This window comes from Leptidea sinapis, chromosome 22 (genome assembly GCF_905404315.1).
Source record: "Leptidea sinapis chromosome 22, ilLepSina1.1, whole genome shotgun sequence".
NCBI classification, from domain to species: domain Eukaryota; kingdom Metazoa; phylum Arthropoda; class Insecta; order Lepidoptera; family Pieridae; genus Leptidea; species Leptidea sinapis.
In genome coordinates this window covers 7,650,173-7,669,555 of record NC_066286.1, presented here as the reverse complement: position 1 = coordinate 7,669,555, position 19,383 = coordinate 7,650,173, and the positions used below count along the sequence as shown (strand labels likewise).

Genomic DNA, 19,383 nt, shown 5'->3' with positions numbered 1-19,383 from the left:
GCGCTCGACTCCTCAAGGCCATTGGCACTGTCCCCAGCCTAAACACTTAATAAAGATGACACCCCAATTCATGATGATGATCAACCCACTGATGGTCCTCTAAGATCTAATTGGCCTCGAGGATTTGGTTAGGGTAAAACTACAGCAAAGCAAAATTTACCTCATTTATTACCCTCAATTTTATACACCTTTAAACGAGGTCAGTTTGCGTTCGAGTGAATGTTCTCTACATTTTTACGATAGACCATGGATGCAAGACCAATAACCCCAAAAAAAATTACTCATTTATCGTGTGTAGCTAATTTATCTTTCAAAATAGCCACAACTTTACTACCTAACCATTTTTTCATTAAGTAAGGTTCGAACTCGTTCCTATTATAAGGTATTAGTAATTTTCTAGAGAAAAAAAAACAGTACCTAATATTCCTAACAATTCCAGCCGACTTTGCTATAATATATGAATAGTTAATGTACCTACTTACTTATGATTCATCCTTTTGCATAACAAACGCCCTAAACAATCCATTTTCAGAAACTGTTACTATAGTTTATTTAAGTCTTAATCTCTCTCTCTCTCTCTACGTACTTAAGTACATTGTGTTCTGTGTCCACTACTAACCACTTGACGGCATTTAATTTGTCCAGTATGTAATATAAGTAACGCCACGAAGTCTCATTTTAAACAACAAAAATAACAAATTAACTTCAAAACGAGTACTTACATACCTATATTATAGTATTCAAGAAGCACGCCTCCCCGTGAGAGAGCCGACGAAGGACTTGAGCGCTTGTCCAAGCGACGCACGCTCGCCGCCGTGCGAGTGAGACGGAGAGCCTGTTGTTGTCCCGCTCGCACTCGTCACGCTGCACACGCTTCCCATAGCCGAGTAGCCGCCGTGCGCATCCAGACATTTCTGGTAGCGAAGCTGGAATTTGGTGGTAACAGGTTACGATTCAAGACTGACCTTTCCCCAGATGATCATTAATAAATAATATTGCGTCAAAGGTACAATAACGGCTGATATTATCATGTTTCAATAGCTGCTTCTTGTAAAATCTTGAGAAATTCCTCGAGGAATTGCAAATTTTACGTGGTTATGGAGCTGGAAAATTCTGGACTGGCACCCACGAGCTGTTAAGCGTAGCTATTGTTTTCAGGTCTTCTACAGCGTAGAACGACGTTAAAGTCGCAGGAGTCCACTGAATGTGGAAGGCACAAATCGTCGTTGTAGCGATCTATGAGGGAAACCTGTGCTCAACAGTGGACTTCCTTTGGCTGATATGATGATGATAGAGCGTTTAATTTATATCCTAAAAGGGGAAAAAGTGGCTCACCTAACTGGTAAGTTAAAAGCGACTATGGAATACCGAGGTATTAGAGATGAATTGCTGGCCTTGAGAAAAGTGTGTGCTTTGTTTGTTGTTGAAGGTCCCTAAGTTTAAATGTATCGGTTTGGAAATATTAAAGCCGGCAGCTAAATTCACAAAAAAGCTGTCAAGGCAAGAAGCTTCTATGCAAATCACTAATGATAAATTTTGAATTAGACGTGATATCCGGCTTTAAATTTAATCCTCTAATATTAATTTAATTATATCATTGACTTTGTAGCCAGCTCAATTACTGAGCTGCTGAATCGAAAAACGTTTAAAGTTTCGGGCTTACGATGATTAGCCTGTACAACAGTACTGTTCTACAGAACTAGCTTTTGATGCAGTTCAGCCACCACACTTGCAGCAGCAAGTGCACTTGTTCTATTGCGTTCCGTTGTGAAGGGTGTGCGTGTCTTGAAGCTTCGTCCGGTCTTGCGCCAGGCGAAACTCTCGTCCCACTCCACTTTCAGCCTGCCAATACTGGTCCACTCCTAGATATTTTGTAGCCATGACTTCTTTATGCGTCGCATTGTAGGTTGTAGAAGGTCGTGTGTCTCCGACATAGAACTATTGTCACGCATCAAGTAATTTATAGTTCCTTTATTTATTCCTACGCAAATCATTTTAAATCAGACAATAATAATAAACAAGTATAACGACCCGAGCGATGAGAATGGAACAAGTCGCATAAGACGCGGTTATGCGAAGTTGTAGTGACGTCAGTGATTACTTGGAGACACTCCAAAAACGAATCACAACTTTGACTGAGGAACGTGCCAACGACTCCTTGATTGAGTCCAATTTGCATGCAGGGTTGGCTGTTCACTCCAACCAGCCCACCTCCTTCCAAAATTTCCGTCCTTGGATGTCCGTAGATTTCTTGCAGTGACTAGTTTCGAGGATTCTCCTGTACATTCATAGTTGTCAGAACGACATGAAATTTGCCAGGGGTATTCAACCGGCTTACCTTACAAGCAGCTTCGATAGTCTTGCAGAGCGCTCCGGAGCTAGGTTCAGCGTGGAAGGCGTGTGCGATGAAAACGTCCTGGGGCGTGTGGACGATGAAGGCGCACCGCCTGACGTCACGTCCGATCCCCAGGAAGGACAGGTACCGAACCCGACACTCCACAATCGGAGTTGTTTCCTGTTAACAAATCATATAAGAAATGAGTGGTTTAATACCTTCAGCAATTGTTGGCCTAGCAGCACCTATAATAATACCCTTCAAACAGGAACAAAACAGCACAAAAACAGCGCAGCTTTAAGGCAGATATAAGAGTGGCGACACTACTGCCCTGCACGAAGTTAGTACCTATTACGAGATGTATCGATATATGGACTTCCTGAATCATTTCCGGCATCGAACTCAACTTCATCGAATTCAATATCTAACGTAAGTTGATCAAAGAAACACTAAAGGTATCAATAGTGTCATAGTATCATAGAGACAGTTAGTTCTACTGTTACAACTTACTCCTTCCTCAGTGATGGTGATCATGGATGGTGCCACAGCTACTGCGACAGGTCTCCAAGCGGAGGGCGCTCGTGCTGCCGCCAGTCGCTCCAGAGCATCATTGAGGACGTCCATACCAGTGGCACGGGGAACCTCCGCACTACCCAGGTATCGAGCTCGTACCGTCTTGCGGGGCTCCTCCATGGGAGTTGGGAATGAAGCTCCTACAAACACAAATATTTTAGTTCAACCTTGGATTTCTAAATCGCATACTGAAATTCTTCTTCAAAATCTACTAACCATTCGGTGAAGACTGATTTTTCATTGCATCAATATTAAGTGTTGTTTTAGAACAACACACTTCTCCCAACGATAGAACTACTTCGAGAATTATGCATAACAATTTATCGGAACATATTTATTGGAAAATTTATCTAACTAATAAAGAATGAAGAAACATTTAATTAAAAGGGAATAAAAGTGGATCTTAAAAGACTAAAAGATAAGAGAACGTACCCTTACCCGGAATATATAATATTTTTTTTGTTCGCGGTCGTCACCTTGAGACATAAAATGTTAAGTATCATCATGTCAGGCCGAAACACAATAATGCTCACACATTGCTGCTTCACGGCAGAAAAAGGCGCCGTTGTGGTACCCATAATCTAGTCGGCATCCTGTACTTGGGAGCCTCTTTAATATGTCTATATGATTCTGAGTATGTTGGTCTCACCTGAGAGTGGTCTGGGTCTCCTGGCCGACGGCAGGTCGGTGGGTCGTGGAGGCGGTTGCAAGGACCTCTCTATCATGATTCTCTTACAGATGTCCCGCAAAGCGTTGGCGATGGAACGCGCGGGGGCCTCGCAGCGAAACACATGGCACATGTGCTTGCGGGTCACTCTGTCACGTGCCACGTAAGCGAAATCCCTGGACATAACACTTTATTTTATTAAGATAATACATATTGTAAGCCCAGAACTATTATTATTATAATTTGGGGATTAAAATTAGAGATGAAACGGATATCCGGTAACTATCCGGTATCCGGCCGAATACCGGATAGCTACCTACTATTCGGCCGGATAGGCATCAGGCCGAATTGAAAAAAATCTGTATAAAAATTATTTAATATTTTTATAATTATTTGCTTTATTTAGTTAGTTTTAGTATCACTTAAGAAATATAATTAGTTTTAGTTGTAAATTTTTAATCACACCATAGTAAATGAATGTAATAGAAAAAAAAATTAATTAGTACTCATACTGAACTAAAGGCAAATTATGGTGGATAAATACTATTTTCTCTGCATTGAGAGGTAGCAAGCGGTTTCGCTTCTTTTCATAAATAAGGCCAGCTTCAGAAAAAAGTATTTCGCTGTACACACTGCTTCAAGGTGCTGAAAGATACATTTTGGCAAACTTTGTTAAATTTGGGTATTGTTTGGCATTAGCTGCCCACCAAGAATAAGGGTCACGATTGCGATCAATGCGTATTGACTTGAGATAAAAATCCAGCTCACAGGTTATCGCGTTTCTTTCTTCACGTTGAACCTGGTCAGTATTGTTTTCATTTGCTACCTCACCAAAGCAATCCAAAGCTTTGCGAGATACAGCTGACTCTGTCTCCTCTCCTCTACTCTTTTTAGCCGGTGTTGAAGATGAACTGCTACTTGAGGACTCTTCACAAGACATTTTCAAATATTCCAATAAGATCTCCAAACGGCTAAGTTCCGCAGTCCGGATATTCGGCTATTCGGCCACATGGTTGGCCGAATATCCGGTGTCCGGTATCCGGCCAAACTGCTATCCGTTTCATCTCTAATTAAAATGCACTCAAATCCTAGGATATATTGTGCCCTCTGCTTGCGCTAACGCGCCTACCCTCAACTCAAAAGTTAAGGAACAGAATCGAGGATACTAACTAGGAAACGTGTTACTGTGCCGAGATTAAAATTATATCCTCGAGACCTATTACTTTTAAAAGGCGTAGGATCCTCAAAGGGTTCAGGCAGGGCACATCCTCTGCTTTAAGTGAAGGTATTTTTATTTTATTAATCCAGAACTAAGGTAGATCATAAGATTTTTAGTGAAACATAAAGATACTAATAATACTTTGAATGTCTATTCATAGCTATGCCTTTCGATGTGCACGTTATAATTTTGGACTTTCATGATTCATTTAATAGCATGTAACGCAATTTATGAATAAATTAATAGTTAAACATAAGATTGTAATATGATCTCTAGGTATGTCGACCCATCGAGAAAAAAGTCCGATACAATTATCATCCTACAGTTCGAAATTCTTCCAACATACACTCCGAAAATCCTACAGTTTTACCCGAGGGACACGAAAAAACAACAATGGTTGAAATATATACTTCTAGACTTAATTAATTATCATTTATCATGTCTAACAAAACCTAACAAATCCGAACACACCAAACAAATCTAATAATTTATATTTTTATTATAAAGTAAAATCTTACCTCTCACTGTTCCACGAAATGCAGAAAAAAAGGAAATTGTAATCAATTTCACTGTATTTTAGTAAACAATATTTTTATTTTTAAAGTGATTAGGTAAAAATTAGTATTAACATAAGATTTAAAGGTTTAAGTGTTTATTATTGTATTAAAATCTATGTTATAAATGTTAAATAAACTAAAATTATACACATATCTAATTCTAATGACTTGCGGACAGGCGAACAGAAAGACAATTATATAGGTTTTATATAAAATTAAACTAGCAAATATGCTTTGTTTTTTTTAATCAAACGTTTATATCTTTTATCATAACTTTTATCACAAATAGATTTTTCTAATACTGTTACTCCAAGTATGAGTGACTTACCGTCCGTTATCCCTGCCGACTCCCCAAACCCGTATTGTGTGTATGGGCTGGGTGTGAAGGGTATTCAGGCTTTCAGGATCGATCAGCTTCAGTGCTCCATCATCCAAGTCCATGAACAGATCCTTACCCTTTTCACAAAAAAGTCGAGTCAAAGTTAAATAAATTTACAACAAAAGAAACATTAAATCGTTTATTATAATTCTTATCACAACCACTGATCAACGAAAAGTTGAGTTTTAAGAATTACAATAAAGTAAAGGTCAAGACAATTAAAACTAAATAATGATTAAAGTCTTCTTGTAAAATCCCTGTAAAGAACAAAAAAAAAAACATTTAGAGAAATTACTTTTACTGTTTACTTGACTAAACTGCTCTATGACTCTCGTACTCATTCGCACGTAATAGAGGATATATATTCTCATACCATGCATGTTTAAAATATGACTTTTCACTTCTTAAGGGCAGGCGATGCGGCACAGAGACAAACTTAAAGGGATAACCAGGGCCCGCGCAAACCTGCGACTTACCGGATGAGACCGCTCTGGGAGAACAAGCGCTCCCTTGAGAGACCTTGCAGTTAACTCCAAAAGATGACCTTAAAGGGCTTAAAAAGAAGAAGAGGTCAGCAGGGAGTAAACGCTCCCAGTCTAACGACCTGCCCATCTCCACGGGCGGAGAGTAATACCTGCTGCAGAGGGCGATAAAACCCGAATAGCATCCCTCCGGGCGCCCTTTGAATGCGGTGAGAAGACCACGATGTTAGAAAAAAACCATAGGAGGGAGAGGTTACTTATCATCAATTCAACAGAAGGCAGAGACAGGTTATAATACTAACCAGGACCAGTATCCAGTTAAAACAAACAGCACATTGCGGAAAGGATGAAGCACTTTTTAACATTCTAAGCGATTGCAATTAACGGATACCTAGACATAATTGGTCTTAATCAATTCAGCTTGTGCAGACTCTGCAGGTTACTGAAGACTAAACGCGTTCTACTGGATTGCTTGGGTAAGAATGAGGTGCATTACAGTCTCTATACTTAAAGAAGAGGATATACTTCATCTGAACTCCTGAGGATCCAACGCCTATTAAAAGTAATAGTCCTTGGGTTTAAAATCCGGCAGAGCAAGAGAACGCAGTCCGTAGTCACAACCATTTCAACATATCTAGGTGTATGGGAATCTAAGACCATGCGCTTGATAACATATAATGATCGGATCCACGGATTTAAGTACTTCAGCCCCAAATATATAAAAATGCGCAATCAGTGCCCTTCGAGATAAAAGAATCCAACATGATGCATCATATGAACTCTTTAGGACATCTTTAAATTCATGCAAGGAGCCTCTACTGGGGGAGGTGCTTTAGCACAGATGGGCATACGATGGACCTATGGGACCTATATTTTGATAGAAGAGGAGAAAAACGAACATGGATCACCTGATGTAAAATGATCACTTTCCGCATTTACAGCGCCGGAGGAATCACTATAGAGTTACCAGACTTTTACACAGGTGTAAAGTGAATGCAATAGACCATTCAAGTCAAGGGACTACACGATTTTATGTATATATTTACTTAATTTACTTGAGGAAACCATAGTGAAGATATTGGTGATCCTGACGTGATATATAATTGGAATAAAATATGTGCCTATAAGTTTGAACTTACATCTCCCCAACGTCCAACTTGGTCTAGCAAATCGTTGCGTCCCAGACTTAAGTCCACGATACACTTGTTGACGGCCCGGCTCGAGCGCTCCGGAGTCAGGTCAGACTCTGAAATCTCCACCCAGCCCAATGACCGGACGAAGAACCGGACGGAACGACCTTCGGCGTCAGGGCGTGCTGGGTAACTGCGGCGTCTGCAATATACAAAAACAGTCGGACAATTACATATAATACAGTTAACAGTACGAGGCTCCTTTGCACAGGATGCCGGCTAGATTATGGGTACCACAACGGCGCCTTTTTCTGCCGTGAAGCAGTAATGTGTAAGAATTATTGTGTTACATGTCTGAAGGACGCCGTAGCTAGTGAAATTACTAGGCAATTGAGACTTAACATCATATGCCTCAAGGTGACGAGCGCAATTGTAGTGCCGCTCAGAATTTTTGGGTTTTTCAATAAATCTGAGCGGCACTGCATTGTTATGGCCAGGGCGTATCAATCAGCTGAACATCCTGCTCGTCTCCCTTATTGTAATAAAAAAGTTAGTCTGAGCTTCTTGGAAAATGCCTTCTTATTGATGCTGAAACTGGGCTAATACTGCGTCATTAATTTCGTGCAAATAGCGCGCAGGTAAAATGTTTGAAATGTGGAGAAATCCACTTTTGATCAGCTTTTGCTTTTGCCAGGCAACGATTCTGGCAAGTGACCCTTATTATATTTATATGAAAATTTTGTGAAAGCGTCCTACGAAATAATTCTTGAAATGATTACTTTTGTCAAAAAGACTCAAATCTCCTTGTCATAATTTGTGAAATTTATATTTGCCTTTTGTTTGTTAATTTTTATGTACCTCGTAATTGTGGAATAAAGTACCATGCATATTCATTGGGAAGAAAGTGCGATTCTCACTTAGGCTTTGCCTCGTGCCCATTTCAAACTTCACCCTCAACAATAATGTACTGAATACTGTTATTAATACTGAAGATTAGAATAATAGTATATTCCAGAATTTTCTCAAATGTAATGGCAAGTATTTTCTTTATATTGCTGATGGTTAAAGTCTAAAGCTTAAGACGCCATATTATGTAATAGTGAACACTGACCTGTATAAATTACCACTGGACTGGCTGGTCCATATGTTTGACAGCAAATTTTTTGTGCCTATTTGAAGCGCCACTCGCGAGCCTCCAGAGAACTAATTTTGACGTATAATACAAATGGCTGCGAGCGAAGTGTATAGTAATCTGAAGTATTATTGCATTTTAAATTAATTTCGGTCGTTTTTAGTGTTAATTATACTTCAGGAATCAACGTAATAAAGTACACAATATTTTTTTATAAATAGTTTTCTTATCGATGTTTGTTTAGCTAAAGTTGTCATCACTAGTTTTAGTACCGCAGACTCTCGCTATTGGCCAAGAGCGCCAAAATGGCGAATATCAAACAGGCACAAAAGCACTTTGACAGCTACCCATCCAGCGATATATACTAGAGGTCAATAATAGTGAAGCACTACTTATGTCTAATTGAGCTAAAATGTAAGTTTTTGTTATATAAGTTGTGGGCATCTGTAGTCAACTTATATAGTCTATGCTAAGCGTATCTAGTAAATAACACGCATTTGAGCGCTGGGTTTTGTTTAACATAATATGCCTTCGTATGTATAGAGATACTGTTTAACACTTCACAAACACAAGTAAATTTCAAGTGTCAAAATTTGTCAAAAGAATGTGCATGGGTGCAAGAAACTCAAGGATACTTTTTATTTTTTAGTATAGTTTTAAACCTAAAATCTCATTGCAAGAAATGCTTCACCAGCTACTTACTTATACGCGACTTCTTCCTTCCGCTTCCTTTCATCATCCACGTGATCCGCGAGGGCGCCGCTTGTGGTACTTCTGGTGACGGAAGTGGTCATGGGCCCGTCGAACTTCATATCTGAGCGGTTTGTACAATCCATTACCATGGAAATACGGGAATCCCTGGCATCGTTCGGAGGCATTTTAGGGATTTCCCTCTGGATTGTTCCGCTTTTTATATGCCAATAATATGGACCGTCATTGTCTGGAAGAATATAAAGTAAAGTTATTCAAAGAGATAATACTTTCCTATGTTAACTGAAAAACCTCAAAATAACTACACCAACGTACCTTCATGTTTCTCCCAGCCTGGAGGTAGAACCTCTTTTTTGGGCCTCAACTTGACAGGTATAGCGTAGAGGTCATCGTTGGGTCCCTCTGTGGAGTGAGGCACGGGGCCCAGGGAGCCATTGTGGCTTTTTTCTGAGTCTTCTCTATCTGCCCTTTCTTTCTCGGGAGGGGGCGATTCCTCCCCACTGTTTTGGGGCGGCGTGATTAGGCCGCTCTTCTCACTTTGAAAAATATTATTTAATTAATCTCAGAATAGACCGTGTACACATTGATTAACGTTTGAAGTGATCCACATAAATATTTATTTAGATATTTTATATTTTATGTCCAATTCATATTATTTTGTGTTCCCTATTAAAAGTTAAGAACATCAGATCTAGTCTTAAAAAGTCCTGTTTTATGACACTCTGTAACTAATCCCAATTCTGATGTCACACATCAGAAGTGGTATTGATTCAGATTTAAGAATTTAAAAAAATTAAAAAAGATTCTTTCCGCGACATGATTTTGTAATAAATACGGGATGAGGATATACAAGAGTGTATCCTACAAGCATTTTTTTTAAGTTCTGTCAGAAAAAAAGGTGAATGAACGCAATGCTTTCATCGATTATCGACATCGTAAACCCCAACAGGCAGCAAATCTCGGCCTAGTCGCTATATATATATTAATTAAGAATAAAAAAAAATCAAAAAAAACTTACTTCACTTTGCCTATTGGCGAGGACGCTTCGTCTTCCACTCTGAAACAATACAAGAACATAATAAATATTTATTCATGAAATTATTAAATACATAATATTAAATAAATTGATCTGTGTTTATAATATGTATAATATATTTTCATAATGCAATTTTTAACTCTCCAAATGTCTGTTTGTTTCGTCTATTACGTGAAACGCGTCAAACAATTATTTTAACATTAATTTTAGTGGCATGTTATAAGAAGTAATACAATTAGAAGCAAATAATTATAACATTTAAAATGTGAACAAAATGTTATTCACTGACATATTAACTAATTAATTCATAAAGAGGAAATAATATACGATTAATTTTCATTTTGTTAAAAACTTGCAATGTCTTCACACGTGTCTCGCCCTAAACCTGCTCGAATGAACGCTAGTAGGGAATACGAGCTACTTACTCGAGGCCACGCACTTCAAATACCTACTTTAACCCTGCCTACAAATGTAACATTAAACGTACAAACAGCATCTTGTATCTAAATGTAGGTTAAATATTCACAGGAATTAATTAGGCCAAGTGGCAGAGTACACTCCGGTGATAAAGGCTTTGTAAAACTGGGATTGGTTTCATTGTGTACAGATACAACTGGTCTTGGTGTATAATACAAAACATTTTCTGTTACTTTATTGTCTTTTCTTTTATTCTTTATTGTCCGATTTACCTCGAATGTAAATTTATTTATTTATTAAGGTTTACCGACAGATAGTACACAGAAACTTATTTAGAATACATATACACAACTTAAAAACTATAGTGAACATCCAATTATGGATAAACACAGCAAATTAGTTACCTTGGTTGTAAACAGAAGTAGAGAAGAACATGTTATGGATAATATATAATGATATACATATGTAATATCTACTCCGCTATTTCGTAAGATATTACAAGACAAAAAAATGTTAAAATTAACAGATAGAACAAGTATTTTAATATAAGTGTCCCATCTCATATTTTTAAAAACGCTCTTGTAATCGCATAAAGTTAATTCAATTAGGCGTTTGTTTGTGGACATCCATAATTATTTAAAATGTTAGAATCTTCAGCGTTAATTCTGCTAAGTTTCGTAAGTCTACATGCTACTTATTAAATAAGAATGATAAATTCACTCAGTACTCACTGTATGTGAATTTATAAATTATGTTGTTTAACTAGCCGTTTCCGCCCGCTTCGCTGGGCGAATTTTAAAAGAAAGGAACGTTGGAATTCGAAAAATAAGAAGCCATACTTCTAGGATAAATTTCGCATCGAATGGTGGTAGTTTCATGTCGATACGATCAGTGGTTTAGGCGTGAAAGAGTCTCAAACAATGACCATTTTCATTATATAAATATATATAATGAAAATGGCAAATTTTAAAAGGAAATAAATAATACAATAAAAAAATGCGTAGCCATAAACCATCTAGGGTAAATTCATGTCGATACGAGCAGATACAGAGCAGATAGATAGATATCGACAAACAAGACTCACTAATACAATTTATAACAGAGTGCTGATCATCGGTTCGCTTCACTAAATAAATGCATACTTATATACAAAATAACATACTTATATAAAAAAACCTTTTTTGTTGATTACGAAATTTGTAGAAGTTCAATCATTGAAATTATTATTTCGTTTTTCATTGTCCTTGTAATAATGTTACACAGTACAATTGTTAAACAGTGCTTCAAAAATTTATCACATAGAATTAGGGAATTGTTATTCTGTGGAATTATTAATAAAGAAATATAACTAATAAAATGTAAACGACAATGAATAATTCGAAGTAACTCTATCTTATCTCTCTAAGTTGGACTAAACTGCACATTTATTTATTTTTTATTTTATTTTATTCGGAAAACAAACAGTACAACTTAATACACTTAAAAAATAAAACTTAAAATATAAATCACTGACCAATAAAAGTTTCCACAATTAAATAGTACATACATAGAAAAATGCGAGCAAATTAAATTACAATTTAAATTTGTATTGAAAATAATAAATTTGATATATTGAATTTAAATAATAAAAAATTTAAAGAAAATTATTGATGGTTTTATTAATGATAATAATAGCATACATTTTTAAGTTAATAAAGAGATACAAAATTATTTAATACTAAAGAGAATGAATTAAAACTAAGATATTTTCTTTATTTGTTCAATCAACTTCAGTAAGGAACCTGAAAAGTAATCAATTGAACAGTATTCTTTGTTGTATACTAAACAAGAACGATTAATGAAGGCATTTTGTTCATAGTTAGTGCGTGTAGTATATAGGTAAGTTAAATAATGATATGATTCGCGAAGATTGTCTTGGACATCGGAAATCAAATCAAATCAAATCAAAATCAGTTTATTCATCTAGTACACTTATGAATGTCAAAAAAAAAAAATTTTTCTTATTGAATCCACCGCTACTTCGTAAAGGGTTGAGCTAATGAGAAAAAGTAGCAAGAAACTCATTGCCACTCTTTTATATCAAGATTTACATTTACATCGATTTACAAATCATTTCAATTATAATATAATATGTAAAATAATGCAACAAACACACTCAAACGTCAAATTGTCAATGTCTTACACGAGTAAGTCAAAAAAGTAAATGTAAATTAATACAAAAGTTATTGAGTCAAGTAGCTGCATCATCCACATACACCATAAATAAATAAAGGTATTCTGTGAGCATTTTATACGCGATTATTAATAAATAAATATGTATATATCCATACATATATATACACACAATAACTTTTAAGAATCTGAAACCGAGTCTCCGGCAACAGGATCACCACAAGCAGCGCCCGTTCACGAGCATGACGCATGAGCCAGCCATCGCCTCCCTCGATCATATTTTAGGGATGGGAACTACCCGTCCCACATCGCCGCCAATTAAGAAGAAGTGGAGAGTCTATAATATTATGAAGTAATTTTATGGAGTATTTTTTGCAGAATTGTTTGATCCTTTACCTTACGACCGCGACGTTTTTCCAGAGAGATTAAGTTAGGAACACATTGATCGATAGCGGAACACCTAAATTTTATGTAGGCACTATAGGAATTCATCGCGGACAAATCAAATCAACACGAAACAACGTGACACTAAATTTTTATATATATAAAGGTTAAACTACCTCGTACAAAGTTAACTTAAAAACGAAATAACCAAGTACTTAACATAACTTAACAAACTTAGGTAGTTAACAGACTCGCCGGCGAGTTCGCCGTCAAACGTACCCTCAGTATCCCTTCTAAATTAGCCACGAATCTAGTTTACGACCAATCCCGGAGTTAATGGGACCGATTTCGGCCATTTTATACCCACTTCTATTCTAGCTGTGCTGTTAATTGTGTTAACTGCATTGTTTGAAAACACGGTGTACTTTTGTACCTATGTATCGGTAAACTTAATAAACTTTTTGTTAATTTTAAGGATTTTCTTTCATTACTAGGATGACATACGTAAATACATTTTTTTTGTTATCTAAATATTATGAGCAATCTTAGTCAAAGTCAAAGTCAAATAAACTTTATTCAATCAGGCTTTACCTAAGCGCTTTTCAAACGTGTGTTCAAATCAAATATATTACGAAATTCAAAAGAATTGTTAAAAAACGCTTGTGTGGTAAAGGTTACTATAACATAAATTACTTTCTTTATTATACCACAGATTGGGAATGAAGCCACAGCCCTCAGGTTCTTAAATAATATTTTTTTTTATTACATTGTTACGATATATTTATGAAAAAAAATAAATCCCACTGAGTTTCTTGACTTTCACTAAGTGATTTTATATCCTATTTTCAATAAAAATATTTGAATTTGAACAACAAAAACATAAAAAAACTCATTACGGAAAACAACATAAACCACAGTTTCATTGATAAACATATTTTCGTAGATGAAAAGTTTTTATAGTGTTTGACAGTTCGAATAAAATAATATGGCAACACTTTAAGGAAATCTTAGGTCTTGGTGGCCAATATAAATATTATCTGTCAATTACATATACCGATATAGATAGGTTGAGTGCCCAACTATCAACGTTACCTCTAGCTCTCTACATGACATATCATCATCTCATACTATAATCCTAAACTGTATTTTCCCTTTAAGTACTTAATGTTAGAATAAAAGCTGCTATCCCATGAAATCGTCAATACAGCGCATAATTAAAACTATTCCTTGACAGTTTATATAACGCTTATATTTAAAAAAATATATATATCTACAGAATATGAGAAAAAAATCAGTTTTTATTTACATTTCTATTTTGAGTGCGAAAAAAGTCAAGAAAAAAATACTCCTAACTTTTACAGTTGGAGCCATGTTCAATTTAGATAAAAATTGTACACCAATCAGGGGCGTGCATTGGTTTTCTAGGTAGGCACTGAGGATCTAACTAGTCGTAGTAAAGCTTTGGAATATGCAAACATTGCTTACCGTAGGACTCTAGTATCTATATAGAGTAAGTAAAACTTTTATGAGTGGGTATTCAATAGAAGTTTGGTTATAAATAAATAAATAACGGAACCAAATGAAACTACATTAATTTTAACACTAGTGCTATATTCATTAAGGTTCATAACATCTTTTCAGTTATATCCTCATTTGAAGCCTCAAGTTTTTCAAGACTTTTGAAATGCACATCGATAATTGACATGAACATAAAGCGAACAAATGAAGAAGCCTTTTCATGTCAAGACATCCTTAGAGCTTCGTGTGACTTACGTGTCAAGGGTCTTCTACGTTGCTGAGGTATTATTAGACATTCTGCAGTGGGCTTTTGTTAGGAAGTCTTATGTTTGTAATATACATACAGGTTGTAAAATAACTACATCCTAAAAGTAGGGGCTTGCAATTGGACGTACATCTGAATATATATGCACTGAAAATTTCCAAAATAAAAAATAAAGCTGTGATGCCGGCTAGATTTATGTACCACTACAGCGCCTATTTCTTAAAGCAGTAATGTGTAAACATTACTATGTTTCGGCCTGATAGGCGCCGTAGCTAGTGAATTTACTGGGCCAATGAGACTTAACATCTTACGTCTCAAGGTGACGACCACAATTGTAGTGCCGCTCAAAATTTTTGTTTTTTTCAAGAATCCTGAGCGGCACTGCATTGTAATGGGCAGGGCGAATCAATTACCATCATCTGAACCTCCTGTTCATCTCTATTTTCATAAAAAAAAGGATTAATAAAATTTGTAATGGCGAGCTGACGTCATCCCAATTGTTATCTGAGATTAATTTCCGTATAGTTTAGCCACTAGATCACGAAACTTATTCCATGTCTCTAAAATAGGACCAATATTTGTAAACGTGCGGGACTTCTCAGAATATGTACACTACATAATCTCACGTTGAATAACATTGACAATATGTTTTCGTGCTCCCTTTTTACATATGAAACTAATCTTAAAAAAATATTCAGTTCTAATAAAACTTAAATCTTATTATTCTTGACTTGTATATTCAAGTTTACATAACAATGATATTTTCTATTCGCCTATTTCTGCCGTAAAGCAGTAATGTGTTTCGGTCTGAAGGGTTCCGTAGCTACTAAAATTACTGGGCAAATGAGACTTGACATCTTATGTCTCAAGGTGACAGAAGGCGGAGAATTTTCGGGTTTTTTCAATAATCCCGAGTGTCACAGCATTGTAATGGGCAGGGCGTATGAATTACCATCAACTGAACGTCCTGCTCATCTCGTCCCTTATTTTTATAAAAAAAAATATATCCAGCAGTTAAAGCAGCAGTAAATCTATTCAGTTAGTGATTACTTTGTGCAAAGATTTCAGCTTAACGTTACAGAGTATGTAAATAAACAGAGAACATTTACACTCTCTTATTGTAGTCCGTTGGGACCAGCGTAAAAGCTACAAAGTATACAGAGAGATGATAGAATTTTAAACAGATCTGCTTGCCAGATGTTACTCATAGTATGGAACGAATTTCCTCGCTTATTTTAAGTTGCATTTCTATTTTATTTGTATACAGCGATGTATAATTAAATAATATTCATAATATAGGGTCGATTTTGTGCGGAGGGTTGTCACTTCAACCATATTTCCTCGTAATTTCGAGCATTTTTTATTTGTTTACAATATGATAGAAACTAGCTTTTTCAGGCCACTTCATGCTCGGTATACTCGTGCAGCGCTTAACTCTTAAAGCCTGAACACATGGCCGGATTTGGTACGGCCGGAGCATCAGACAGTCCGGTGGGCGAACTAATTAGTACGGCGTCGTACTCGGTATTGTCCGAATGCTAATAATAATAATTGTGTGCGATAGACCATGCGACATGCCATCGAATACGGTCTGCTACTGGACCGCGTCCGATAGTTCAGCCGTACCAAATCCGATCATGTGTTTCGGCTATTAAAATCTCGGTATAAAACGTATCCAATATCCATCTCTACCAGAAACAACGTGTGTGAATTTTAAAATGATCGAATAAGGAGTTTTTTTTTATGAAAACACGGGATAAGACGAGCTGGACTTTCAGCTGATGGTAATTGATACGCCTTGCCTATTACAATACAGTGCCGCTCAGGATTCTTGAAAAACCAAATAATTCTAAGCGACACTTCAATTGCGCCCGTCACATTGAGACATAAGATGTCAAGTCTCATTTGCCCAGTAATTTCAATAATGTTTAACACAGTTAAGACTTAAAAGACTAAAAAAAAACAAACATACATTCACGTGTATAATATTAGGATGAGACGAGAAATACGCGCATACAATTACTAATAAAATCATAAAACCTACGAAATAATCTCATTTTCAACACGAACCACTATAATACTGACCGGCTTACAGCAGATGTTATCCAAAATAGTTTTATCGTCAGCACGAAGATTACACTAGAGTTCCTCAGCGTCCGGATTCAAACTAAATTTTATTAAAACTCCAACGATTTCCTGACGTTTTCTGAACGTATGTTAAAAAGCTTTGAACGGTGGGAGTGTGGAAAATGGACTCATTAAAATTTAATGACGTTTTAGTATTACGTTTTATAAAACATAAGTGCAAACTTAAATAACTTTTATCTTAATAGGATTGTTGTTAAGCTATATAACAAACTAAAACTATAGTAATTAATAATTAAATATAGTATATTTAAAAAAATAGTAGATCAACAATCGGTTCGTATTATTTAAAAATTTAAAATATTAATGTTACATTTCTTTATATACGAGTTAGGTACGTAAGTATAGGCCTTTAGACAAAAGCATCAAAAAAAATCTGAAATTATAAAAAATCCAAAAAAAAAAATTTTTTTTTCAAATTTTAAATTTCTTCTTTTTGAATGAAAGTAAGGGAAGAGACGAGCAGGACGTTCAGCTGATGGTAATTAATACGCCCCGTTCAGAATTCTTGAAAAACCCCAAAAATTCTAAGCGGCACTACAATTGCGCTCATCACCTTAAGATATAAGATGTTAAGTCTCATTTGCCCAGTAATTTCACTAGCTACGGCGTCCTTCAGACCGAAACACAGTAATGCTTACACATTACTGCTTCACGGCAGATTGACGCCGTTGTGGTACCCATAATCTAGTCGGCATGATGTGCAAAGGGGCCTCCCACTGGTAAAACTTTTGAATTAACTATTAGAATATTTACAAAATTACTTATAATCTACTTATATATAGCAATTTACAATTAAGCCTTAGATATGTAGATCTCAGAAACTTATTTCTACAACCCTATCTACGTGTTGAGGGATAAAACTTTATTATGCATATTACTAACACATCTGGTTTGTAGGGGAAAATCCAGGAAACTGGGAAAACCTGGCTATTTGCTATTTTAATAAATAGCCAATTAATTAGTAAAATCATTACATTCCGTTACAATAACTAATTCTTGTGATCCGTTTGACCTGTCGACAGTTACGTCTATGACATCTGTTGGCTGGAAAAATAACTGTGGGGTCTATTTAGACAGTTATTTTATTAAGAGAATTTATAAAGATAATTGGTAAGTACTTAACAGAATGAAATTTCTAATTTTAAATGTTAAATACGTAGGATATTTATACATACCTATTTTGTACTCGTATTAACATTAATTTACTACATAAAAAGTCTGTCAGTTCATAATAATTATGTGATTGATACCTTTATACACGATACACTGACCTCTACTATATACCACTGGACTGGCGGCTGTCAAAGTGCTTTTGTGCCTGTTTTATATTCGCCATTTTGGCGCTTTTGGCCATGTAGCGAGAGTCATTGGTACTAAAACCAGTATTGACAACCTCAGCTAAACAAACATCGATAGGAAACTAATTACAAAAACCATATTGTGTACTTTATTACGTTGATTCCTGAAGTATAAATAACACTGAAAACGACCGAAATTAATTTAAAATGCAGTAATACTTCAGATTACTATACGCTTCGCTCGCAGACATTTATATTATACGTCAAAACTAGTTCTCTGGACGCTCGCGGGTGGCGCTTCAAATAGGCACAAATAAATTGCTGTCAAACATATGGAACAGCCTGTCCAGTGATATTTATACAGGTCAGTGATACGAATAGCTAACGATGTCACTTAACGTAACTAAAAAAACTCAAAATTCTGGAATGGTCAACCCGTCGCCTTACTGGTATTGATCAACTGTAACTCGTTATTCCTTATATTCCCTCATAGATGGAAAACATGAATACGTCTCCCGCTAACTTCAATTTCCTCAGACTTGATTGCCCACGCTGAATCCATTTTAATTAACCCGTCTGAACTCGGACGGCTAGAACTAGGGTCAAATTTATAGACCGTACTGAGACTTAACTTACGGAAATCTCAGCTGAGTGTAAGCTTAGCATAATCATTTATTTCGTTTTTATAGTCATTTGACAGCTGAAATTATTCTGAGCATAAGCAAAGACTGTTATTATAGCCCAAATGATTGCGCAACCGAAGTGGCAGTGGCAGGGCACATAGTTCGACGGACAGATGGCCGTTGGGGCAGTAAAATCCTCGAATGGTGATCACTTACCGGAAGTCGTAGTGTTGGTAGGCCCCCCATGAGGGCAGAGCAGGACCGATCGTCGTGGAAATCTTTGGGAGAGGCCTTTGTCCAGCAGTGGACGTCTTCCGGCTGATGATGAAGCAAAGAC

At 36.3% G+C, this 19,383-nt stretch overlaps 1 protein-coding gene across 1 annotated transcript in view; it reads right to left on the bottom strand.

The window, feature by feature from the left end:
- LOC126970813 (protein Fe65 homolog) overlaps positions 1–19,383 on the bottom strand; it is a 105,160-nt gene that overhangs the window by 7,622 nt on the left and 78,155 nt on the right. Inside the window, exons 3-11 of the mRNA XM_050816936.1 lie at positions 10,204–10,242; positions 9,501–9,721; positions 9,177–9,414; positions 7,352–7,544; positions 5,680–5,807; positions 3,558–3,751; positions 2,846–3,048; positions 2,339–2,515; positions 727–926 (exon numbers count right to left, since the gene is read on the bottom strand). Of these exons, the coding sequence (XP_050672893.1) occupies positions 741–926; positions 2,339–2,515; positions 2,846–3,048; positions 3,558–3,751; positions 5,680–5,807; positions 7,352–7,544; positions 9,177–9,414; positions 9,501–9,721; positions 10,204–10,242 (1,579 nt within the window). The 3' untranslated portion in view covers positions 727–740. The remainder of the gene's footprint in view (positions 1–726; positions 927–2,338; positions 2,516–2,845; positions 3,049–3,557; positions 3,752–5,679; positions 5,808–7,351; positions 7,545–9,176; positions 9,415–9,500; positions 9,722–10,203; positions 10,243–19,383) is intronic.